The sequence below is a fragment of the Typopeltis vanoorti genome, chromosome 7 (assembly GCF_054136105.1).
Source record: "Typopeltis vanoorti isolate ZY-2024b chromosome 7, IOZ_Tvanoo_1.0, whole genome shotgun sequence".
Lineage (NCBI taxonomy): Eukaryota > Metazoa > Arthropoda > Arachnida > Uropygi > Thelyphonidae > Typopeltis > Typopeltis vanoorti.
In genome coordinates, this window is record NC_143555.1 from 145,967,937 (window position 1) to 145,994,594 (window position 26,658).

The window sequence follows — 26,658 nt, forward strand, 5'->3', positions numbered from 1 at the left end:
ACCTAGAAGGAGGCAACGACATAATTAATCAAGTCTTTTCGAAATGGGGAACCGTACGAGATGTCCAAGTAGGCAAAGACGCTGACTACCCTGATTGGATGTCGGAGGAAGTCACGTTCTCGTTAACGATGAAAACGGAAGTTCCGAATTTTGTAATGATCGGATCGGCCAGGGTAATGGTGAGTTACCCGGGAGTGAAGAGGCAATGTTTTAAATGTGGAGCCCTGACTCATCTCGGGGCCCAGTGTAAGAACTGCCTAACAGCGGGTCATACACTAGCACAGTGCCAATCGGCATGCCTAAAATGCGGCATTAAGAGCCATAAAATAGACACCTGTCCGGACAGAAATCTGGCCGAAAAATTGGGAGGCACTATTACGCCCAACACGGAAACAACAGCCCAAAATGTTATTGGCGCAGAACCGAATGAGTTCCCCACCCTGAAGGCCGCGCATGAGGGAACAACAAAGAATCATGCTGCCACCTCCGAAACACTGCCAAGTACACCAGTGGAGAAGCCTGCAACCAGGAGAGATGAAGGGCAGGAGGAACTGGCCACCGATCAAACCGCCACTACAGACATAGCAACCGAAAATAACCAGCAGCACCAACAAAATGGAACTATCACTGCAGTCACAATAGACGAGGACACGGAGGCAGTAGATATGGAAATCAACAATGCAGAAACCACACAAAAGAGGCCAGCCAGCCCTGAAGTAGTAAATATTAAAAAATCGAAACAAGGAAGTCCAGCACAAGTTGGAAATATAAAGTCAACTTCAGAACCCACAAAGTTCCCTCATGCAAAGGCCAATGCACCTATATTGCATCTTTTAAAAGATTTCCCCGAGGAGGCAGCGAGACTACGAAAAGCAATAGAAACATTCGGAGACATTCAACTGATACTCACAGGACAAAACGGGCCAAGAGTCGTCAGTGCAGAATGGAACGTGTTTGTCGATAATATAGATGAAATCACTCCTGAAAAGATCATTGGTCTTATTGATGCAGAGGACGACGTGGGACTAGCACTGCACAGAGGCCTCTGCATGCTAAACCACGTCCGTGGAGACAAATTAGCAGATCTCATCATTAAAACCCACAACAATAGACAGCAGGAGGATTTAAACCTCGCCTAACAAGTCAGTCGACTCCTAGTATCGATCTGCCAGAGCGAAAAAAAAAAAAATTCTGGTTTGTTTTTTCTTCTTTTTGTCCTCTTTCAGATTAGAATTTTTGTTGTAAAAAAAGGTCTCTGTCTATTCCACACAGGAGGGGGTATCCTGAGAACCTGGGCTGCAAAGGCTTACACCGAGGCAGTGCAGCTCCTTGTGGGCTGCATCACCCAGGCCAGGCTCTGCCCTCGCTCTTCTCAGTATTAAACTGGTCATTCAGGTTGAAATTTCAGAATTTACCTAGTTTCTTACAAATTGTTATATGTAATTTTTAATGTTATTTACTAGTTCCTCTTTTTCATGTGGTGCTTCTTTCATTTGTTTTTCCCCACTTTCCTCGGGCAGACACCTGAAGAGGTGACTGACCGGGGAAAGCTGAAAAGAACGGATGGAGGGAGATAATGTCGGAGATCTGCTTGGTGCTGACATTTAAGTCAGGCCAAGTAGATCGACTGAGGCTTCTTTTAAGTATCTACTACTATCCACTGTATCTTTACTCCTCCTCTCTCACTATCAAGCCGACTCTCAGCACAACTTTTTTTTAAATCTAAAGAGGCCAGTGATGAAAGGCATGAACTCCCATTCGACCTCAATAAAGGTCAAAACTAGTCTGGGTAGTGGCCCTTCCCTTAATGCATAACATTATACATATCCGCAAAGAGATGTGTTTTGCATTATGGGAGATACTGAGATAGGAGTGTTGGTATCTTGCTCCACCTTTGCAAGGAGTTGCCCAGTGTTGTACCACTCTACCCCAGTCCTGAGGATACTTTCAGGCGCAAACTTTGTTTGCACACACTTGGATAAAGGATTAAACTAAATTTATTATATTCTAACCAAGTGAAAAATAAACTTTCAACAAGGTCATTTTTATTGCTGTGGATTTCTGGATGCATCGTAATAATCTCTGGCTTTTCTATTAGTTTCACACACAATCACATAATTGTTTCAGGAATTATTTGTTTGAAACAGTCCATTGCAGAGCATAGATTTTGAGTTAGTATTGCTCCAGCAATTCCTTCTCTTTCTCGAAATACCTAAAAGTCAGGAACTTGATGTACATTAGGAGGAACATTGGTCCATTTTCTGTTCATTTTTGAGTTTCTATTCGGATACACAACAACATTTTCCAGGATGTTCTCAGCTGAGGCGTCCACAGTAGCTATAGATTCCACATTTGCTTCTTCTTCTCTTAGTTCTTCATCTAACTGTGGTATATATTCTTCAGAAACATCGTCAAAAGCTGAGAAATAACCATAAAAAATATTGTTTTGGAATGACTTTTAATGGGATTATATTGATCAAGTGCATATAATAAACAACTATGTTATGCCAACTAGTTTCACCAACTAAGGATGTAGGCATCTTCAGGGTAAGGCACTAAAAAGTAAAAAACTGTTACAAACTATAATCAACTGATTCCAATTATATTAAACAAAGAACAGAGCGCGTACCATACATTCATAGAGCATGCATGATATATATCACTTGTTGTTATTTAGGAACATTCTATAGTTGGCACTATAATTCAGTTCTGGTGATTTGAGAGATCTAATAAGGGTCTTCCAGATCACGGGCAAGATCAGCCCTTGGTTCCTGCTAATCTTTTGTATACAGCAGGCAACTGCTGTGGCCTCTTTAAAAAAATTCAAGAGCAGAAGTCCTCCTCCATGTAAGGAATTGTGCTTCTATCCCACTCTATGGCATGGTTTGCTCATGGGAAATGAAAAGCTAATCCCGATTTTTCTTCTCTGTTATTATTGACGTCACCAATGTGTTCTGTTTGCCTAATTTCAAGACTCCTTGAAGTTTGGCCGATGTAATTCAAGCCACATGAGCATGGTATGTTGTAAACACCAGCATATTTGAAGAAAGGATGGCTATCTTTTGGCGATCTTAAGAATTGCCTAATCGTTTCTGTCAGTTTAAAGGCCACTCTTATTTTATGTGGTCTAAAGGAGTCTTGCAATCTTATTGGAAACTGTAAGTATTCCCTAAGTAAGGAATGACAATGGTAGAAATATAACGTATATCATCTCGTTATCTTTGTCAGGGTTCAGAGAAAAGAATCTTGTGGATGAGTCTTCGAGGAAATCCATTCATGGTGAAGTCAGGGATAGTTCTTCCTGGAAGTCTTGTTGATCTGTTGTGAGGAGAGAGGCACGGTTCTTCAGCATGTGTACAATACTAAGTTTCTGAGAAATGTGGTGGGAGGAAGTGAAATGTAAATAACATCCAGTATTGGTAGGTTTGCGGTAAACTGAGAGGTTGATACCACCATTCATAAACTTCTTAATTAAAGTGTCCAGAAATGATAATTGGTTATCTTTTTCAAATTCTAGAGTGAATTTAATTGTGTGGTGTAGAGAGTTGATCTTGTTAAGAAAATCAAACAGGTCCTTTTTTGTGTGGTTCCAAAAAATATAAAGATATCTCCACCATACTGTGGGTTTAGGGTCTGTTTGAGATAAGATTTTACTTTCAAAATCCTCCATAAAGAGATCAGCACAAGATGGAGAGAGGAGGCTACCCATTGCAAGGCCAGTCAATTGTTGATATATGTTTTATTCCATATGAAAAAGTTTGATATTAAATAATCATGGAACAGAGAAGTAATGTTTTGTGGGAGCAAACTTCCCAAAATGTTGATGACTTCCTCCACAGGGATGTTAGTGAATAGAGATGTAACATCCAGGCTGGCGAGTAGATCCGTATTGGAGATAGAGATGTTGTTCAGTTTCTCAACGAAATGTTGAAATTTCGTATATAAGTATCAGAATTATGGATGTGTGGTTTGAGGAGGCCTGCCAGGTGTTTAGATAACAGATAAGTGGGCGAATTGATCCCATCTACAATCGAGCATAGTGGTTTCCATTTTTGTGCATCTTAGGAGTACCATATAGTCTTGGTGTTAGTGGATGCATGGATTTCAATCTTCATTTTAAGTCTATAGACCAGTTCACCATGTGACATATTAAATCAATGGTGTCATTGTGATTCTTTAGTGTTGGATCTGTGACTAAGACACGGTAGGTTGATGTATCCAATAGTAAGCTGTTAATCTTATCTTTGTAATCACTGGTTTAATCACTGTGGAATTTCCCTTATCTGCCTTCAATATGATAATGTCTTTCTTTTTTTTTTCAAAGTATACAATGTTCTTTTTTCCAGAGTAGTGATGTGTTTGTTAAGAGTTCTGGAAGAGGAGAGGATGATACTACTTTTTAATCTAATATCATTAGCTATGGGCTCCAGTAACAACAAGACTGCCTTTTCTATATTACAAATGATATCCACTTTACAGACATGATCATGTGTCATCACAAAATTGAAACCTTTTTTAAATATATTGATCTCTGGTTTTGTTAATATGTGATCCAATAAATTAAAAATAATTTCGCTGTCTGGTAGAGAAGGTTTTGACTTAGAACGTTTTGTATAAAGATCGTTAAATTTTTTTATTTGGTCTTTCTCATATCTTTATCCTTAACTAATAGTGACCATTCTGTCCAAATGCTACCATATATCTTGGTCTACAGTACTAGAGATATTGTCATAAATCTGATAACATTCTAAATCTATTTGGCTTAAAAGAAATCTGGTATGCTGTGTCTGTTCACGTAGAAGTGCCAAGGATGTTTTAAAATAAATATGTTTCACTCGTTTTGAATGGAATTGTTCTTTTAAAAATAGAAACTTTGGAATAATCTTGTTCTCTCGACATCTTTTCAAAAAAGTGAGATGATTTAATAGTTTGGCCTTTTTACATTTAAGGAGTTCAAAATGGCATACTTTTCTTTTGGTTTCCCCATGGATTCTATTCATGTTAAAAACGTTTAATTTTCTTGACCACAAAGCTGTGGAATGACTTTTAATGGCATTATATTGATCAAGTGCATATAATAAACAATTATGTTATACCAACTAGTTTCACCAACCAACGCTGTTGGCATCTTCAGGGTAAGGCACTAAAAAGTAAAAAACTGTTACAAACTATAATCGACTGATTCCAATTATATTAAACAAAGAACAGAACACGTACAATACATGCATAGAGCATGCATGATATCACTTGTTGTTATTTAGGAACATTCTATAGTTGGCACTGTAATTCAGTTCTGGTGATTTGAGAGATCTAATAAGGGTCTTCCAGATCATGGACAAGATTAGTCCTTGGTTCCTGTTAAGGTTTTGTATACAGCAGGCAACTGCTGTGGCCTCTTTAAAAATTCTCACCACATTTCTCAGAAACTTAGTATTGTATACATGCTGAAGAACTGTGCCTCTCTCCTCACCACAGATCAACAAGACTCCCAGGAAGAACTATCCCTGATATCTACCAACCTCACCATGAATGGATTTCCTCGAAGACTCGTCCACAAGATACTTTTCTCTGAACCCCGACAAAGACAACGAGATGATATACATTATATTTCTACCATCGTCATTCCTTACTTAGGGACAGTTTCCAATAAGATTGCAAGACTCCTTAGATGGGGTGCTCAAGGCTCAAATCTGTATAACTGAGAGGAGACCTCCACATAGCCTTTAAAGGAATGCAGAGAACTGACCAGGGCTTCTGACCTAATGTCCAATCCTCACCTTTTCCTGGTTCACCCTGTTGGGTATCTACTTGGATACTGAACGAACGAGGATGGGCTGAATACCAAATTGTATTCTTATTGGTTAAACCAAAATAAACAACATGACAAAATTTCATGCCGGCTGGGGTGTCGCCCAGTTAAACAAGGCCCCCGTTGTTTTTGCCAAGGAACCAGGGCGAACAGCGAAAAGTCAGCTACTGGAACAAATCTGAAAACACACCCCAACTCAACATCACCAGAGTTAAAGATCGGTACTATCAACATAAGAAGCCTAAATGGCAAAGAAATGGAGCTAGCTAAGGAATTAGATAAGTACCAGATCGATATAATAAGGGTGACTGAAAAGAAAAAGACAAAAACTGGTGAGATCTTTCTGAGCAATAAATACAAAATGTTATATTCAGGCAATGACAATCAAGGAAAAGAAGGAGTAGCCTTAGTATTCAACACAAAATACGAGGCTAATCTTCTTGAAATATGAGAATGGGGAACTGGACAATGAGACTTATTTGTGCCTATTGTCACACAGAAGGTTCTACTAAGGTAGAAGTGGAAGAATTTTTTGAGGCTTTAGAAAAAGCAACTGACACAATGAAAAAGGAAAAGTTGGTCTTTGTTGGGAATCTAAATAGTAGAGTAGGAAATGACTGTGAGACATACAAAAATATTTTGGGAAAATTTGGAGAAAAGAGCAAAGCTAATAATAATGGCAAATATCTGTTGGATTTCTGCTCAGGACATGGACTGGTTATTACTAACACCATGTTCCAACATAAAAATGTGCACAAATTCACATGAAGAGAAGAGGCAAAGAATAAGAAAAGTCTCAATGACTATGTTATTGTTGATAGTGATATTTTCTCCCTTGTGCAGGACACCAGAGTGTACAGAGGATTTGAAATTGGAAGTGATCACTATTTAGTCTTGAGCAGGATAAAATTGAATTTCATATTGAAAAGAATAACATGTAAGAAAGTTTTAAAGCGAATAAAAGTTGAGCAGCCCTCAGATGTGAACTGTAGACTAAAATACAGAAATATTATTGAAAAGAAAATGAAAGAGTTTGAGAACAGGAATCAAACCTTGGAGATTCAGTGGCAAACTCTGAAGGAAACATTGATTGATTCTGCCAGAGAGGCATGTGGTGAGGTTGTCTGCAAGGATAGAAAAATCAGAACTCCATGGTGGACACAAGAAGTTAAAGAGGCAGTAAAGAAAAAGAAGAAAGCATATCAAAAGTTCCTGGCAAATAAGTCAGCTTGTGCTTTTAGAGAATACAGAGACAAATGCAACAATGCTAAACAATGTATAAAACTAGCTAAGCAAAATTCATGGGAGGACTTTGGCAAGAACATAGAAAATAAATATCAAGAAGATGGCAAAGTATTCTGGAGGTTTGTTGAAGAAGCTCAGAAATGGAGGAAAGAGTGTTATAAAAGGAGTTAGAGATGATAAAGGTGACATGAAAACTGGAGAAAAGATATCCTTGAAGTATGGAGAAATTACTTCAAAAAATTGCTAAATGAAACAAGCAGTGATAGCAAAGTGGTTAAAAAACACTCAACAGGCATACAGTGAGGAATACATATCCATATTTGAAGTAGAAAAAGCCATCAAGGGCTTGAAATATGGAGAGGCAGCAGGAATAGATGGTATTCGACCAGAAATGCTGAAGTATGGAGGTATAAAAGTCCTACAGTGGCTGCACTGCATAGTTCAGAAGGCCTGGACAAAGGGACAAATTCCTGATGATCAGAGTAGAGATTTCATAGTACTCATATATAAAATGGGAAATAAAACTGAATGTGAGAATTACAGAGGTATATCCCTATTGAGTGTTCCTGGTAAGATTTATGCAAGTATACTTGAGAAACGGTATACCTGCATAAATTATAAATTAATGCGGAAAAGAATTGTGGAAGAAAAGTTGGTGAAGAACAAGCTGGATTCAGGCCAAATAGAGGCTGTCAGGATCATATGTTCACTTTATGACAAATAGTTGAGAAATCATGGGAATATAACGAAGATCTGTATTTAAGTTTTGTCGATCTGGAAAAGGCATATGAGAAGGTGCCAAGAGAGAAGCTATCCAATTACCTTCAGTTATATGGTGTGTCAATGGGGCATTATATCAAGCAATACTTAGTCTGTATTTGAGTTGTAAGTCAGCAGTTAGAATTGAAGCAAGTACAAGAAGATGGTTTAAATGTTAAATCTGGTGTGAGACAAGGATGTACATCATCCATATGGATCATTATGAAGGAAAGTGGTATTAAACATGATATCAAAATTGGAGATGTTAATCCTTTCTTTTAGGCTTGCACGGTGATCCGAATGCATTTTTGGAAATATTCCAAAAATGCATTCGGATCACCGTGCAAGCCTAAAAGAAAGGATTCAGATCATCCATGGAAATGATACCCACAAGCGCTGCAATCGCTATGGTAAGCTAAAGATTCGTATTTCTCTCCTGATCAATCAGCTGGCCTTTTTAAAGAGATGTATTTCCAAAAATGCATGGAGATGTTAATGTCAACTCTTTGCTTTATTTGGATGATGTAATAGTTCTAAATAAATCTGCTACAAGTCTGCAAGATTTTCTGACTAAATTGAATAACTGTTGTAATAGATATGGTATGAAGGTCAGCAATAAAAAGACAAAGACAATGAAAATAGGCAGAATCATTGAAAATCTCAACTGTATTATGAATGGAGAACCTATGGAACAAGTAAAACATTTCAGCTACTTAGGCACGATTTTTAGTGAAGATGGTAAATTAAATATAAAAAATAGACAACAGAATCAGCAAAGCTGGTATGGTGGGAAGTCAATTGAATAAATTCATATGGAATAAGAGAGAAATTATTCGAACACTAAATTATATACAAGACAGTGTTCAAACCAGTTTTAACTTATGGATCTGAGACTGGGTCAGAAGAAAAACACTTGACCAAAGACTAGAGACCGCAGATATGAGAGTCCTGAGAAAGATTAGAGGTGTGAACAGATTGCATCAATGGCAATATCATATTAAAAACGAGGATATTAGGAAAGAACTTGACATTGTCAGCATCCAGGAATGCATTAGCAGAGCTAATCTCAGGTGGTATGGTTACCTTAAACAGAATGGGCGAAGAAAGATTAGCAAAACAAGTGTTCTCTCCCAGGTTGGGAGCAAAACGACCCAGAGGAAGACCAAGATATAGGTGGATTGATACGGTACAAAGTGCCTTGGATGATAGAAATATAAGATCTGATAATGTTGAAGTCTTGACAAGTAACAGACTGATTTGGAGGAAAATTGTAGATAGGAAGTTAGTAATGATGTAATTTTTTTCATGTAATACTATCATATCCTGTACACCCATTGAGGGTACATGGCAGGTATTTGATGATGATTCCTTGGACCACATAAAATAAGAGTGGCCTTTAAACCGACAGAAACGATTAGGGAATTCTTAAGATCTCCAAAGGATATCCATCCTTTCTTCAAATATGCTGGTATTTACAACATACCATGCTTGTGCGGCTTGAATTACATCGGCCAAACTTCAAGGAGCCTTGAAATTAAGCAAACAGAACATATAGGTGATGTCAATAATAACAGAGAAGAAAAAAAATTGGGGTTAGCTTTTCATTTCTCAAGAATGAACCATACCATAGAGTGGAATAGAAGCACAATTCCTTACATTGAGGAGGACTTCCGCTTCCGAATTTTTAAAGAGGCCACAGCAGTTGCCCGCTGTATACAAAACCTTAACAGGAACCAAGGACTAATCTTCCGTGATCTGGAAGACCCTTATTAGATCTCTCAAATCACCAGAACTGAATCACAGTGCCAACTATAGAACGGTCCTAAATAACAACAAGTGATATCATGCACGCTCTATGCATGTATTGTACGCGCTCTGTTCTTTGTTTAATATAATTGGAATCGGTTGATTATAGTTTGTAACAGTTTTTTACTTTTTAGTGCCTTACCCTGAAGATGCCAACAGCCTTAGTTGGTGAAACTAGTTGGTATAACATAGTTGTTTATTATATGCACTTGATCAATATAATCCCATTAAAAGCCATTCCAGAGCTTTGTTGTCAAGAAAATTAAACGTTTTTAAAAATATTGTTTTCTAATTCCACATCTGAATCATCATCGCTTGGCATATCTGATTAAGCAACTGATGACACTTTCTCTAAAAGATCTCTCAACTCAGAACTGGTACAACATCTTTTTCTTCGTGTAATAATTATTATCCACAGAAAAAAATAATTCTATAAAAACTACAACAAAATAAAAAAAATAAACGTATCACAAAACAAACTTACAAACTTAGTAGCAAAAAATGACTAAAAACGAAGAAAAATATACATGCTCATACAAGAATCATACATAGTTCCAAAGCAAAAAATATATATTTCAGGCAAAAGGAATGTAAATACAAAACAAATTATGGAAAAATACTAATGCAGCTGCTTACAAAAGCTGGTTTTTATATGGAGAATATCGGGGTGCATATGCATCCCTGTATATGGTTAAGCACTCAGGTGCTTTGAAGCCTTACTACTACATTCAAATTCATCGATTTCAATGAATTTTTTTTTTAAATTGTATGTGAAAGATATCACAGATAGCATTCCTAAGAAAACTTTGGAAATTTTCCATTCAGCAGCTTTTTATTTACGTTTTTATTAGTCTGGTGGGTGTTTGCACCTCTGTACACAGAGAGAGAGAAGGTTAACTTTGTGTCACCATGGAGTTATTTTATTATTTTTACAGACATCTTCATTGAATAGTGGCTGAATCAAAACAATGCTTTCTTTGATTGCCATTCACTTTCTAAAGCTTGGTCAAACTGCTTTATTTTTCTCAGTATATATTTGTATACCACAAACCACTACACTTCATATCTAAGGACTGTATGACTGTTTCTTTTTACAGACTTGAGTACATAATTTTTTTTCAATGAGAAATGGCAGTTGCTTCCTATTTCAAATAGGAAGTGACCATCATCATCACCTTCAGACTGGTCCATAATATTCTTTTGAATATCACTATTGACAATAACATAACTGATAACTTTTCTTGTATTGTGTATGTTCCATCCAAGTGACATTGTGCACTCCTTTTTTTATATTGGAAGAACATGGTGTTAATAATGACCCTGTCCTGAGCAGAAATCTAACAAATACTTATTATTAGTCCTGCTCTTCTCTTTAAATTTTCCTAAAGCAGTTTTACATATCTAGGATTTATTTGCCACTTTGCTGTTTAGGTATCCAACTTCTCTCTCTCTCTCTCTTTTTATAATGAGTTGAGGAATTCCTCTGTTTTTTACTGCCATCATTTTTATGGATGGAATTTACATCAAAAAGACAGCAAGAGCAACAGTCTTCAGAAAGAGTAATCCAGAAACCATCTAATCTAGATTAAGTGCAACCACTTTGTCATGCTGTATATAAATGCAGTTTAAAAACTGCATTTACATAGCATGACACTGCCCATTATTCTCAAAATTTTTTATATAAAATTTAAATATAGCAGCCCCATAGTATCAGTAAAGTTATCATAGTAGTTAATAAAGTGAGCCTTAGTCAAGTATACCAAAAGCACAAATACACTTCAGATAACACTCCAATGAAAATGACTTACCATTTTCTTTAAGACGGTCTGAACAGCGTTTTATCTGTTCTGCATAATTGAGGTATTCTGAAAGAGTATAATCAATGGATTCAATACCAGGAGTTGACAACATAGTTTCATCAGCCATATATGGAATATGTTCTGGAAATGCTGCTGCTAAAATAGCTAAAACAGAAACAAAAACTTAGGAATACATTTTAATATGATCTTTTGTAAGAATTGAAAATATATACACATCATATAAAGCACTACACAGCCAAAGTTATAAAAAGGCATATATAGTAATCTACCATTTATCTGACCATATCGGGGTAATCAATTTGCCATTCTGATAATTGAAGGATCAGATAACTGAAGTACAATTACAGAGCTGTAACACAAGTCACTTGATATGCAAGGATTGGTTAATTGAAGGATTGTTGTTTTCAAACTCAGATCAATCATTGATACTATGCTATACATGCATACACAGCAATATTTAAAGTGGTTTTCTATTTTTATAGATCACATGTAATTTTTTAAAAATCTGAATTACTTGAAGCAAGTTTCCCTTCTTCTCTGTGTGATTCACAAATTGAATCACACAGGGAAGAAGGGAAAGGAATATGTTTGATTTGACACTAAGACATTTGACAAATGAAATGATCAAGAACAGGTAGGCAGGACATTATCTAATGTCATGCATTCAAAGTGGGGATGAAATGAATAAAATTGCAAGATATGACATGGAGACTTATAAATGGCAGTAGGTAGAGGAAGAAGACCAAAACAGATTGTGAAGATGGCTGGAATGCAACAGAGAAAACTTCCTCTTGGAAGGTGGGGGAAGACTTTTGTCTACTAATCCAGTTTGAAAAATTAAAAAGGAGACTTAATCAAAAATACACATTGTACATTATGTTATGTAGTGTTTTATAATTTCTCGTAAAACTTGTTTTAAAATATTTTTTCCTTCATGCTTACACAGTGATCAGAATACATCTTAGAAATTATGGAAACAACTATCATGTTAGAGTAAAACTTCAATTTAATATAAACTAAAATAATCACATGGGTGATTATTAAACTGAAGTTTTACTGACATGGTAGTTGTTTCCATAATTTCTAAGATGTATTTTAAAATATTTCTTTATTGTGAATGCATTTAAAAACAAATCACATTTGTTTTTAAATGTGATTTGTAAGTCAAGTTTGCACCTAGCAAACTGTCTGTTTGCTTACTTGAGAAATAAGATTAAAACCAAGTTTTATTTAAAATTGCTTGGTATCTTTAATATATAACATACCCAAGGTAAAAAAACTTTCTATATTCATGGACCATTCTGTATAACAAACTTAACATTTCCACTATATCTTTATCGGATATCACCCATATTCCATTTCCAGAAACTAAAGTCAGTCTTCCATGCTTGCATATTCACCCTTTCTTCTACTAGGAAGATTGCTGTGGAATTCTCTATTGTTCTGCTTTATTGCTTCAGTTAAATGCCAGTTTCTCTTTTCTCCCTACACTCGTCAGTCACATTCCTAGCCTGCATCTTATACTTCTCATAATGCTGAGGGAGGGAGGGAGTATGTTCTTTATATCTCCTCCATACATCTTTCTCAAAAGTGCCTGCATAATGCCATGATTCATCCAATTCCTAACCTTAGGAATACAATCTGACAATGACATAAATAACTGATTCTGGACACAGTCTTCTCTTTAAGTGATCAAGCCATTACACATCAATCTGTTTTCTTTTATCATAGTTCCCTTACTCTGTAATTTAACACATTCTCTCACTCTTGTTCTATGAAACTTGCACCCATTTAGTCGCTTCCCATGTCAAAACCACATACTTATTTTCCCAAGTTGGTGGCATCTTGGTGACATGTTATCACTGTATGAAGTGATATTATTAAATCCAACACTTGTGTCCCCCGTGTTGCTTTAACTACATGCTGCATAGGGTAATTGTCCTTAAATAGTTCAAGAAATTTGATTTCTTACTCACACATTATTTCCTCTTCCAGTCAGTGTTTCCATAGTCAAAGTTGTCCATTATTATTACTCTCCTGAAATGTCTTAACATTTCAGAATCATCTCTCTCTCTCTCTCTCTCTACAATTCCTCACCTGTAACAACAGCTCACTATATATCCAAAAGTTGTGCTTGCCTCAAACCTCACACCAAATGTCCTTCAGAGCCAGTAACACTACTACTTTCTTCAAGTTCGACATCAAGGAGACATCTTTTCTGAGATCATGAATAATACCCCACCTTCTCTCTCTCTTTTTTTTTTTTTTTTTTTTTTTAAATCTTCTCTGTCTTTTTCAAAAAAATGCTATAACCACCCTATTCTGTTCCCATGAGTATATTATCTCCTGTTAACCACATCTCACTGACACCAGCGATTTACAGACTAACTGTATCAAGGCCATAAGCTCTGCACTGTTATTCCTAATATTCCTTGTACTGGTGTATAAGCACAATAGCTTGGTCCTCCTAAAGCCCATCATTTGAATCCTTTAACTCTGTTGCTCCCACTTAGACCATCCTCCTCATTTTCCTTCATAATTTATCACACATTGATCCTAGCGTCTTACACTCAAGGTTTCACTGATTATTCTTCATTTCCCTACCTGGCCAAGTACTCTCTTATCCCCAATCAACAATCTACTCAGCTCCACACTGTCACTCTCACTCAAATGCAGACAATCAGCAGCAAACAGCTCTCTCCTACTTTCAAATTTATCCTATTTAGACAAACTTAAGTCGCCTCTTTCTGCACATTCTAGCTATCATGCCATTCTTGATCACTACTCTTTTCCTCAGCTCTCTACTATCATACCTTGGCAACACCCTAAATTCTTCTCCTCACGCTCTTCCACTTCACTGTCTCAACGCTCACAAATCCTGCGCGACCTCATTCACACTTCCTCGCAAATCATTTGTTCCTACTAACACAATCAAGTCCTCTGCATTTCCTCTTCTCTCCATACCCTCAAATCTTCCTTCATTGCTCCTCTCAGACATAATATACTTTAAACACCTGCTCCATTTTCACATACAGTACTACATTACAATCTACTATTTCATAGAATGAGAATGAATTTAGAAAGAATACTAAGAAAAATGTATGAAATAGAAAGAGATCAGATAATAGATTTAGAAAAAAGGAACTTAAAAACAGCATTCATGAAGAAAGAATATGATAGGATAAAAAGGAATGAAGAGCTATGATTAGCCTGCCCTGAGTTTCTGTTGGAATAGTTGTTGATAAAGAAGAGAAGAGAAAAAGAGAGATTACATAAAAGGAAATGAATGCAAAGATGGATGTATCTATAACAGCATCACATTCATTTCCTTTTATATAATCTCTCTTTTTCTCTCCTCTTCTTTATCAACAACTGTTTCAACAGAAACATTGTATGAAATAAGTCTCATTGTCCAATATCTGACAAATTTCTTTTTCTTTACCTACACTGCTGCTGAAGCCTATTCCTTGCTTTCCTGATCCCTTATTTCTTCAACTTATTTCACACATATTTCTGAGAATGGTTACAGGAACCTGTTTTTTGAAACATAGGTGCCTAATTATATAAATTAAGTGGATATTAAATCCAACATCATTTCAAAGCCGAATACAGGAACTATAAAAGTCATCATCAAATTCCTGCCATGTACCCTCAAGGGGTGTACAGGATATGATAGTACTACATGAAAAAAAAATTACATCATTACTAACTTCCTATCTACAATTTTCCTCCAAATCAGTCTGTTACATGTCAAGACTCCAACATTCACAGTTTCATATTTTCATATGAAACTATAAAAGTTTCATGTGAAAACTGACCAGAGAGCTTGCGGGAATACACTTTATGAGTTGCCCTAGCTGAACCTTATAGGAGCGATGAATGAACACTCAAAGCGTCCATATATTCGCCTCCTATTAGTTCATTTTGATAAGGTTTCACTAGTCTGGCAGCTGTTTCAAACTCATTAGTTTTCATCAGAGACTAGGCAGAAACCTAAGAGAGCAAAAACTCTCAGTACTAAGGAACTCAAAAGTGTTGGAGAGGTGCATTTTCCGTAAGCCAACTCTTGGTCAGTGCGTAAAGTATTTACTAAAATAAAGATGCCTAATTTCTCATAATTTTAGTGAGGACTTTATTGTGCAAAGTTAGCCTATATAGCAGATATGTTCTTGAAATAAGTATGTAATGTTAGAAAATTTGACCTCAACAATAAGGTAATTTGTTGTATTTCTTGCTATAATACAAGTTAAAATCTGCACTAAAAACTTCATCTGTAGAAAATGACTGTAGGATTTCTAAAGGTTCCTTGAATAGTTTATAAAGCCTCCAGAGTAGAATGGATATTATCACCATATGTCAAGAACTCAACATTAAAGTTTAATACATCTTTTTTTTTTGGGGGGGGGGGGGAGACTGCTTCTGGTTCTATGCTGAAATGAATACTTACTGATTACTAATAAAGCCCTGAATATTTTCTACCTTGAAAGTAATGAAAACAAAACATTATCGAAGAAAAAAATAAACAAATTGAAAACAAGAACCAAACCTTGGAGTCTCAGTGGAAAAATCTGAAGAAGACACTGACCGAGTCAGCTAAGGAGGTATGTGGTGAAGTAGTCTGCAAGGATAGAAAAATAAAAATACCATGGTGGACACAAGAAGTTAAAGAAGAAATCCACTCAAAGTTCCTAACAAATAAGTCGGCAGATATCCTAAAAGAATACACACAAAAATGCAAGAGAGCTAAGCTGTGTAAAAGTAGCTAAACAATAGTCATGGGAAGACTTTGGTAAAAGTATGGAAAATAAATATCAGGAAGGTGGCAAAATGTTCCAGAGGATTGAAGCTTAGAAATGGAGGAATGAGTACTGTAAAAGAAATCAAAGATGAAAGCCGAAGATAAGGATATCCTAGATGTCTGGATTAATTACTTTGAAAGACTGTTAAACGAACCAAGCAGTGACAGAACCATACCAGAAAATTTTCAAGAGGAGTACATATCAATACATGAGGTAGAAAAAGCCATTAAAAACTTGAAATGTGGAAAGGGCTGGAGTAGGTGATATTCGACCAGAAATGCTTAAGTATGGAGGTATAAAAGTTTTGCAATGCAATTATGCTACACTGCATAATTCAGAGAGCCTGGTCAGAAGGTTGAATTCCCAATGATTGGAGTAGAGCTCTCATTGAATTTCTCTGAGTGTTCATAAAATTTATGCAAGTGTGCTTGAAAAGAGGTTAAGAAGAATTGTGGAAGAGAAACTTTGAGAAGAACAAGCTGAGTTCAGATCAAACAGAGGTTGTCAATATCAGATTTTCACTTTAAGACAAATAGTTGAGAAATCATGGGAATATGACAAGGATCTGTACTTAAATTTTGTAATCTGGTAAAAGCATAAGACAAGGTGCCAGAAAAAAAGCAATTCAAAACACTTCAATTATATGAGGTGAATGGAACATTCACAGAGCAATACATAGTCTATATTTAAGTTACAAGTCAGCAGTTAGAATTGAAGGAATACAAGGAAGACAGTTTGATGTAAAATCAGGGATAAGACAGGGATGTGCAGCATCTCCACTCTTATTCATCATCTATATGAACCACATTATTTAAGAAAATAGCATTAGGCTTGATATTAGAATTGGAGATGTCAAACTTAGCTCTTTCTTTATGCAGATGATGTTGTACTCCTAAACGCATCTGGTGCAAGCCTCCAGGATTCGCTAACTAAACTGAATAACAGCCGTAACAAAATTGGCATGCAAATCAGCAATAAAAAGACCAAAACTATGAAAACAGTCTGGAACATTGAAAACTTCAGCTGTATTCTGAATAGAGATCCTATAGAACAAGTAAAATATTTCAGCTATTTAGGCACAGTTTTTAGTAAAGATGGAAGGTTAAATCTGGATATAGACAACAGCATAAGCAAAGCCGGTATAGTTGGAAGCTAGCTGAATAAATTTATATGGAATAAAAGAGAAATTAAACAAAACACCAAACTAGCAGTATACTGTTCAAAACAGTTTTAAGTTATGGATCTAAGAGTTGGGTTTTAGAAATAAAGCTCGATCAAAGATTAGACACCACAGATATGAGGGTTCTGAGAAATATTAGAGGTGTGAGCTGATGGCATCACTGCCAGAATCAAATTACAAATGAAGATATTAGAAAGAAACCTGACATTATTAGCATTCAAGAATGTGTTAACAGAGCTAATTCAATATCTGGTATGGGCACTTAAATAGAATGGGTGAGGAAAGGTTAGCAAAACAAGTGTTTGATGCCAAGATGGCAGGAAAGAAATCAAGAGGAAGACCAAGATCTAATTGGATTGATTCAGTCAGAAGTGCCTTAGAAGTTCAAAACATTAGATATGATAATATTGGAGTTCTCATAAGTAATAGACTGATTTGGAGAAAAATTATTGATAGAAGATTAATAACAATGTAAACTTAATCATGTAGTACTGTCGTAGTAACCTGATCACCCCTTGGGAGATACATATTAGTAAACTGATGATGATGAAAGTAATGAAATTAAAGAGTAGGTCAAGATTAACTGGTAAGGCAAGCTATGTTGGAATGCATTATGTTTAAATCTTCTGATATACTTCATAAGAGTAAGATAATTGAAATATATTATTTTTGTAAATCAAAGTTTTTTAATAAGTTAAAAAGAATCAATTATTTTATAAGTACATTAAAAATTTTAATGTAGTCAGTTAAAAAATGCTTTAAAAATTTATTTTTTAAAAAGTCATTTTTTTTATATTAATGCTCAACTTAAAGGCAGTGGTAAAAAAAAAAAAGATGACTTTTTTTTTAATAGAGCAAACATGTACTCACCAGAAGCTGAAGCAGGACCTATACCTTTCAAATTAGTTAATGCTGTAATGGCAGTTGATACATTAGGCAGTTTTCGAAATGATTTTCTGCTTGCTTTACGAACAGCAGTTTCAGTATTGATGCGTACTAAATCCATGAGATTGGGACGGAACTTTCCTCTCTGAAACACAAACCAGCAATATATGATAAATTTCAAAGAATAACTGTTATTGTACCAGTTTAGGATAATACTGTGTTATGCATTTAGAAATATCAATAATGTCTTCAAGATTTTTTTTTTTTTTTTTTTTTTTTTGTATGTTCATGTGCAATAAGCTACGTAGGACAAACAGAATAGTCCAGAGAGAGAAAAAATCTGCATGTCAGAACATTTTAAAGAGTTGGTAAAGACGAGAAAACACAAATGTGATTTATACAACCATGAAGGTGTTCCTGTGCTATGACGAAAAAAAAAAAAAAAAAAAAAAACAAATGCCAGCATAACTGCTTTATCATAAAATTCCTTGAATTTTATGATAAAGCAGATAAAGCAACTGAATAACATATCCACTAAAATATGCTTTAATATACTATACAAATATTTAAAAGGTAGTTTACCATTTATAATAGCAAGAAAAGTACTTGAAAGGGTGCTTTACTTACACTAAGTTTCCACTTGATAACCTGAACAAGTTCTTCATGAGTGATGTGAGGTTCTTTTCTGGAGTGAATAATTTTTGGTAACTGTTCTTGATACCTTTAAAATAACCAGAATAAATCTCAAATTTTCAACCTATAGATCTATATAGCACAAGTTTTAAATAATTTATTTGATTTTTTTTAAAAAACTATATTGTCTTACATTGTCTCTTTTCAAATTTTCTGTATAACTCTGTCCAACGAATAGATTAGAGAACAGCTATTAGATTTATTTATTTTGCAGGCTCAAAAATATCAAGTATGTGTCCACATGCACATACACAGGACTATACAAAGTGTAACAGGCTGAAGAACAGGTCTGGTGTTCAAGCTACACTGATTGTTTACTTCATATTAGTTTTTTTTTTTATTTCATTTCAGACAAATATTATGGAGATTAACCATATTAGAAATAATTACTTTAATTTCCCAGACATTTCAACCTTGATATTAAGGTCATCATCTGGAGTATGCATATACAAGGTAAAAAAAAAAAAAACATTTTGCTATAAAGACTTTATTGCTCATTTTATAACATTTTAAGCACTGTCCCCCTTCAAAGTAGTTCCCCCCCACTACTGGGAACTACTTTAAAGGAATGATACACCGTTCCCAACATTTCTTCCACTTTTGGAATGCACTTTCTGTGATGGTGCAGTTCTCTTATCGTGTTTTTCTGAATCACCTCTATAATTTGGAAACAACATCTGTTCAAAGTGGTTTTAAGTTTGGGAAACAGGAAAAAGTCTGCTTGGGCTAAGTCAGGAGAATAGGGTAGATGGGGCACAATGGATGTCTGATGTTTTGCCATGTAACTGTGGATGAGGAGTGATATGAGCCGGCACATTCACTGTCGTGGTGCAACATCCAAGTCTGGTTTTCCCACAATTCAGGCCTCTTCATGTGCACAGCATCCCTCAAATGTTCTTACTTCAGCGGATGTAACTCGACGACTGATGCCTATAGCAGAACGGTGCAAATGGCAGTTGGCTGTCAATACTTCCTGGTACAACTTTTTGCTTACCATCTGATCTAATGGCAAATTCATAATGGACAATGCCTTTCCAATCAAAAAACACAACCATCACCTTGATCTTTGACCAACTCATCCATTGATGTTTAAACCACTCATAGCACTGCATTCGGCTTATACATACCTCCCCGTATGCTTGATTAAGCAATTGAAATGTCTTTGTAAAATTTTTACCAAGTTTGCAGCAAAATTTCACGCACACACACACGTTGTTCTTCAAGCTCTTTCATTGTCACTATTCTGACGAACAGCATACATGTGCTCACTTCAGCAAATGTAACTCGACAACTAATACTCATAGCAGAATGGGACAAACGGCAGTTTGCCAAAATGTGCCGCTAGGTGCGCTATTTAAAAAGTTCAGTCTCTTTTTTTGAACACCCCTTGTATATACAGAGACAAGCTATATTACATTTCAAACAGTATGCTAAAGAGACAATGATTTGATCAATCATTATTCTACTGGCCTGATCTCTAGTGGGGAAAAAAAACTACATCAAAGTTATATTCTATTTATAACATCATCAGAGAACAAATTCATATACAGTGGTATCTCGCTAATCCGAACCCTCCAATAATCCGAACTGTGGTTTGAAAGAAAAAAAGTTTTATTTATTATTTTGTGCACTATTATTTTTATTTAATAATTATTATTTTAACAATTATTATTTATTTTATTATTATTACAGTAGAGTATTTTTTCATACTGTCGATTGTGCGGTTATACTGTAGGTCTATTTTGATTTATTGTGTGTTCACGTTTGCTTGGGAAGCCATAGAGCCTGAAGCAATTCGAGTGTCATGGAAAAAACTGTGGCCTTCTAGAATTTACCAAGATAACTGATACACAAAAAGAGGAAATTCAACATGCATAATTTGGTTAAAATATAAATCCAGATGGTGAAATTTCACAAACAGATGTTACGGAATGGATTACAGGTAGAACCGAAAGTGAATTCAAAATAAAATCAGATGCTGAAATTATAAATATGACGCTACAGAATGAATTAGAAGACGATGATGACGATAAAGAACTCTAAGAAAAAAAAGTAAAACATGAAGAGGCAGTTGACAGTTTTAATATGTGTATAGAATGATATGCCATTCCACAAAATTTTATTGCTAATGCAGCCTCCGAGAAGAAGCATTCGAAAAAAGTTTAGCTTTCAAGAAGCAAAAGAAAATCAGTGACTTTTTACAAAGAAATAAAAAAAAAAACGTTTTTTTGTGTTATTTTTTGCGTTATTTCGTGAAACTTTCTTTTGTTGTGTACAAGAAAGTGATATTTTTACGCAAATTAAGTTATGTACTGAATTATGCAATTTTATTAAATCAGAATCCCCAATAATACAAGTACATACAAACTAAATTGTTTACTAAAATAAATTTGTGTACTGTATTATTTTTTAAAGTTTTACATTGCAGTATAGTAGCTTTTTTTCTATTAGATACTTCATTTATTTACAGAATTAAATTGATGTATCATTAGAATCTGATTATTTTTGTCTTAAACTAGTTATTGTTGTCTCTTGGGCGAAAATTCGCTAATCCGAACGAGTGTGGTTTTCATTAGTTTGGATTAGCGAGATACCACTGTAGATAGTTTTTATTACAGCAAAAATGGTGTCCTAATTTGGTATGAGAGAGAGTTAAGATCCTGGCTTACTTAGTCCTATTTATAATTAACTCTTGGATGAAAAGGTTATGTGGGTAGAATATGTGCCTTTCATATTCTTGGGATTATTAGATCATTATTATTGTTAAGATTAGGGTGGTTGATAAGAATTTCACAGGTCTCCTTAAATTTATATTCATGTTTTGGTGTGATGTAAACCATAGGTGCCTTTCTAGTCAATTCCATGTAGAATATTCAGGGCATGATTAGAAAGGACAGATTTATCATAGTTATTAAATTTAACAAGCAGTTTATGTTCCTTTTTTCAGATAGGAATTGTGCGTTCCATTTCACCTATATAGGGCAAATTATAGGTGCAGTGAATATGGTATACACCAGGGTGGGCCGGCAGAGGAAGTGGATCCTTGGATGAGTTGAAGTTGAATAAATTCTTTGATTTTGCAGGAGATTTAAAGGTTCTCCTAAGGTCAAAAATAGTAATTTTTAATGTATGGAATTGGTTACTGTTTTTGACCTTATGAGAAATGTTCCAGAATAAAAGATTCCTTTATTCTGAAACCCAATATGGAAGGCACATATTCTATCCACATAACCTTTCTGTCCAAGAGTTAATTATAAATAGGACTGTAAGTAAGCCAGGATCTTAACTCTCTCATACCAAATTAGGACACCATTTTTGCTGTAATAAAAACTATCTACAGTGGTATCTCGCTAATCCAAACTAATGAAACCACACTCATTCAGATTAGCGAATTTTCGCCCAAGAGACAACAATAACTAGTTTAAGACAAAAATAATCAGATTCTAATGATACATCAATTTAATTCTGTAAATAAATGATCTTATCTAGGATCTAGTAATCTAGGATCTTAACTCGAATATAACAACTCATGTTAAATTAGGACACCACTTTTGCTGTAATAAAAACTATTTATATGAATTTGTTCTCTGATGATGTTATAAATAGAATATAACTTTCATTTAGTTTTTTTTCCCACTAGAGGTAAGACCAGTAGAATAACAGTTGATCAAATCATTGTCTCTTTGACATACTGTCTGAAATGTTATATAGCTTGTCTCTGTGTGTATATATATATATATATATATATATATATATATATGTGTGTGTGTGTGTGTGTGTGTGTGTGTGTGTGTGTGTATACTCCAGATGATACCTTAATATGAAGGTCAAAACATTGGGAAATTAAAATAATTATTTCTAACATGGTTGTAGCCTCCATAATTTGTCTGAACTGAATGCTGATCAACACATAACACTAAAGGAAAGGATACTTCATATTAGTATTTTTAGGAAGAAGATGACAAAGTACAGGATATACTAAAATAATTTAATTAATATTTTCAGTATGCCAAAGTCATACCATCTGAGAATGAAATAGACTAGAGTCTTAAATTGTGTCATCTATTATCTTGGTTTCTTTTCAGTTTTAAGCAGAAATTGGTTCCTTTCATATTAGTATTTACAATGGCTTTTCACAGCAGATCTTCTGACTAGTATCAAACACACGATAAGAAGGTCCTCAGTGGTAATAGCAGTGGTATCAAATATAGTCTTTATGCTCAGCAAAGCAATTTTGATGTTGCTGTCCTGTCTGTTTGATCATAGGAGGTCAGGTTATAGGTGAGAGTACTTGGCAAATCTAATCTTAAGAGGTACCTGTGGCATAGTAAATTAATAATAGAACATGTATAGACCACAGTAATAACTTTAATTAAATAAAAGGTACAAATATTTCGTACTGAAAGTAACAGTACATCCTCAGTGTAGAACAAACAGTTAAAAGGAATGAAGTACAGAACAGTCGGTGGATCACTGACTGTTCTGTACTTGAAATAATAATTTCATTGATGGTTGCATAAATTATTTTATGCAACCATCAATGAAATTATTATCTTTAAAGAATTATTTAATAATATTTTAGTAATTAATCTTTTGGCACATGGCAACAATTTATTTGGTGATCCACTGACTGTTCTGTACTTTGTATTCCATTCCTTTTAACTGTTTGTTCTACACTAAGGATGTACTGTTACTTTCAGGATGTACTGTTACTATGCATGTTCTATTATTAATTGGCAAATCTAGAAACTGTAGCTGGTCTTTAACAGAGCAGATAAGGGATGCCAACGTTTTGTGCTTAAAGATTTTTGCCAACTTTTCTGATGTCCCTGATATTATTATTATTGTATGGGCACCTCCATGGAGTTCAAAGACTCATCATGGGAGACCCAAACTATCCACACAATATCTATCATATCTCTCCTTAAACCTGTTAACAGACAAAGCACTCACAGTTGGGAGTGCTTTGTCTGTTAACTTTTGCAACCCATTCCATTCATTCACCACTCTCCAAGTGAAAAATGTAGTTCTCACACCCTACTAACTTACACTTTTACTTAACTTCCAGGGATGACCTCTTGTTCTGACCCCTCTAGCCAAGTGATGAAACATTTCCCCTGCATCAATCCTATAAAACTCTTGAAGAAGCTTAAATGTTTTTATCATATCCCCTCTTTTTGCATATCACCCAACCTCTGCAACCTACAAGCCCTCAATCTATCCTCATAGGGAGCATTCTGTAGACCACTCACCATCTTGGTCAATCATGTCTGGATCCTCTCTACTACTTCCTCATCCCAAAGAAACCTAAGTTACCAGGCCTGAACACAGTAATCCAGATGGTAACAGATTTAGTGTAGTCCATGTTAATATTTTCTGATCTGATATGAGATTGTAGCCCTTGGTATTATGGATGTGATTAAGTTTAGGGTGAAGGTTATAAGAGTGATAGTAACATGTTGGGGAATGTATCTGCCTGTGTGTGCACGTGTATACATGCAAAGTTTCTGTAAACAGTGAATGCCAGGGATTCATTAGGTTGTTGTTTAATCAAGATATCTAAGAAAGGCAGACTACTATTTCCTTTTTCTAAAGTGAACTGAGTTCTCAACTTTATAAAAAGGAAATAGTAGTCTGCCTTTCTTAGATATCTTGATTAAACAACAACCTTGTTTAATCAAGGTTGGGTAAAGAGGAAGAATATACATATCTGGAGGAAGGCTGAAATTATGTGGGTTTAATTTATTTCTAACTTCTACAGGCTAGGTGACATTTGTGTGAAGGGTGTTGATCCGTGAATTAGTAGGATCATAGTCCAAAAGACAGTATATTGACTGACCTTCATGCAGGATGGTTAATTTATGCAAGTAATCATGGTAGTTTAGGACTATGGTAGCATTACTTGTATCTGTTTTTGTAATTATCATTTTACTCTATTATTTTTATTTATTTATTTTTTGTCATTGTTCTGTGGTTCTAATAATGCCTTAATTTTCATGTGGAAAAGATTGCACGTTGGAAGGTTTTGTCCTGTTTAGGAAGTTGTTGCATTTGAGCCTGATATTGTTAGATGAGAAGGCTACATATTCCTTGTTCAATCTGGATTGTGAATTAATTCATTTGTATGTACATTTTTAGAAGCAAATGCAAACATTTCTTTCACTATCCTCAAAGCAGAAGCTATGATTTGTAGCTATTACTTTGCAACTACTCCTATAAATATACCCACAAATGAATTTATGATCTGGATTGAGTGACAGATTGATCCAGGATGGAGAACAGGTATACCCAGAGAACTATTATAAGTATGCACTTTATCTTTGAAACTATGCAATGTGTAATATGGTTCTTTGGTAAATTATTATTATTATTACCATCCCAAGACCTCATGGATTCAAAGACTCATCTGGTAGGTCCTTTTATCACACACACACATAGTTCATCATACAGTGTTTTAAACACATTCAAACTCTTTGCAGACACCACATTCTCAGGCAAGGCATTCCAATCATTCACAACTCTGCATGAAAAAACCTGCCTCTCACTCCCCTACTCACACCCTCTTTAAACAGTTTCCAGGGATGAGCTCTGGTTCTCCCCTGATCTCCCACTATTCTCTGTAAAACTTCTCCAACATTGATCCTGTAACAACTCCTTACCAACTTGTAGGTCTCTAACATATCTCCCCTCTTCCTGCTGTCCACCAGACTCTGCAAATTACATCTTCTCAATCTTTCCTCATACTTGACATTCCAGAGGGCAGAAACTAACTTAGTCAGTCTCCTTTGAACCCTTTCCAACATCTCTTCATCCTTCTGAAAAAAAACCGGTGACCAAATCTGGGCACAATGGTCCGTGTGTGGCCTAATCAAAGCCTTATACAACAGAACAAGAATCTCCCTATTTCTACACACCAATATCCTCTGCATCATTCCCAGAAGCCTTTGTGTCGTCTTCACAATTTTAGCGATGTGTCCCCAAAATTTTAGATCCTTATCCACTATCACCCCCAGATCTCTTATTTCCTCTACCTCCAACAATATATTCTCACCAAGCATAAATTCTGCATCCCATCTTTGTTTTCCAAATTTTAAAACCTTAGATTTTGCAACATTGAACTCACATCCCCATTTCCGTGCCCAATCACTCAATTTATTCAAGTCTTCTTGTAAGGCCACAACATCAACATCTTCTCTACTCTTCATGGATCGTCCCAACTTTGCATTATCCACAAAGAACTGAATATCTCCATCCAAATCTTCACCAATATCATTAATATACAAGCTGAACAGTAATGGCCCTAAAACAGACCCCTGAGGTACTCCACTAGTGACTTTCCTTTTCCTAGATATCACTCCCCCATACACAACTTGCTGATACCTATCAGATAGCCAGTCTCCAATCCAATGCACTAATCTAATATCCAACACCATCTGCTCTAGTTTGACTGTCAACTTATCATGAGGTAATCTGTCAAAAGCCTTTGTGAAATCCAAGTATATTACTGTCTAACCTTCTCCTCTGTCCAAGGAAGCAGTCACTTTATTGTAATAAGTAAGTAGATTACTAAAACATGACCTCCCTTTAGCAAATCCATGCTGTCCATCAAAGATAATACCATTGTTATCAACCCAACTCTTTATCCTAGGTCTCACAAGCTTC

General features: G+C 35.3%; 1 protein-coding gene across 1 annotated transcript in view; it reads right to left on the minus strand.

Annotated features, from left to right (window-relative positions):
- Nucleotides 1-26,658, minus strand: part of LOC150105171 (uncharacterized) — a 78,400-nt gene that overhangs the window by 10,289 nt on the left and 41,453 nt on the right. Inside the window, exons 2-4 of the mRNA XM_090396186.1 lie at nucleotides 18,931-19,024; nucleotides 18,289-18,448; nucleotides 11,428-11,583 (exon numbers count right to left, since the gene is read on the minus strand). Of these exons, the coding sequence (XP_090252312.1) occupies nucleotides 11,428-11,583; nucleotides 18,289-18,448; nucleotides 18,931-19,024 (410 nt within the window). The remainder of the gene's footprint in view (nucleotides 1-11,427; nucleotides 11,584-18,288; nucleotides 18,449-18,930; nucleotides 19,025-26,658) is intronic.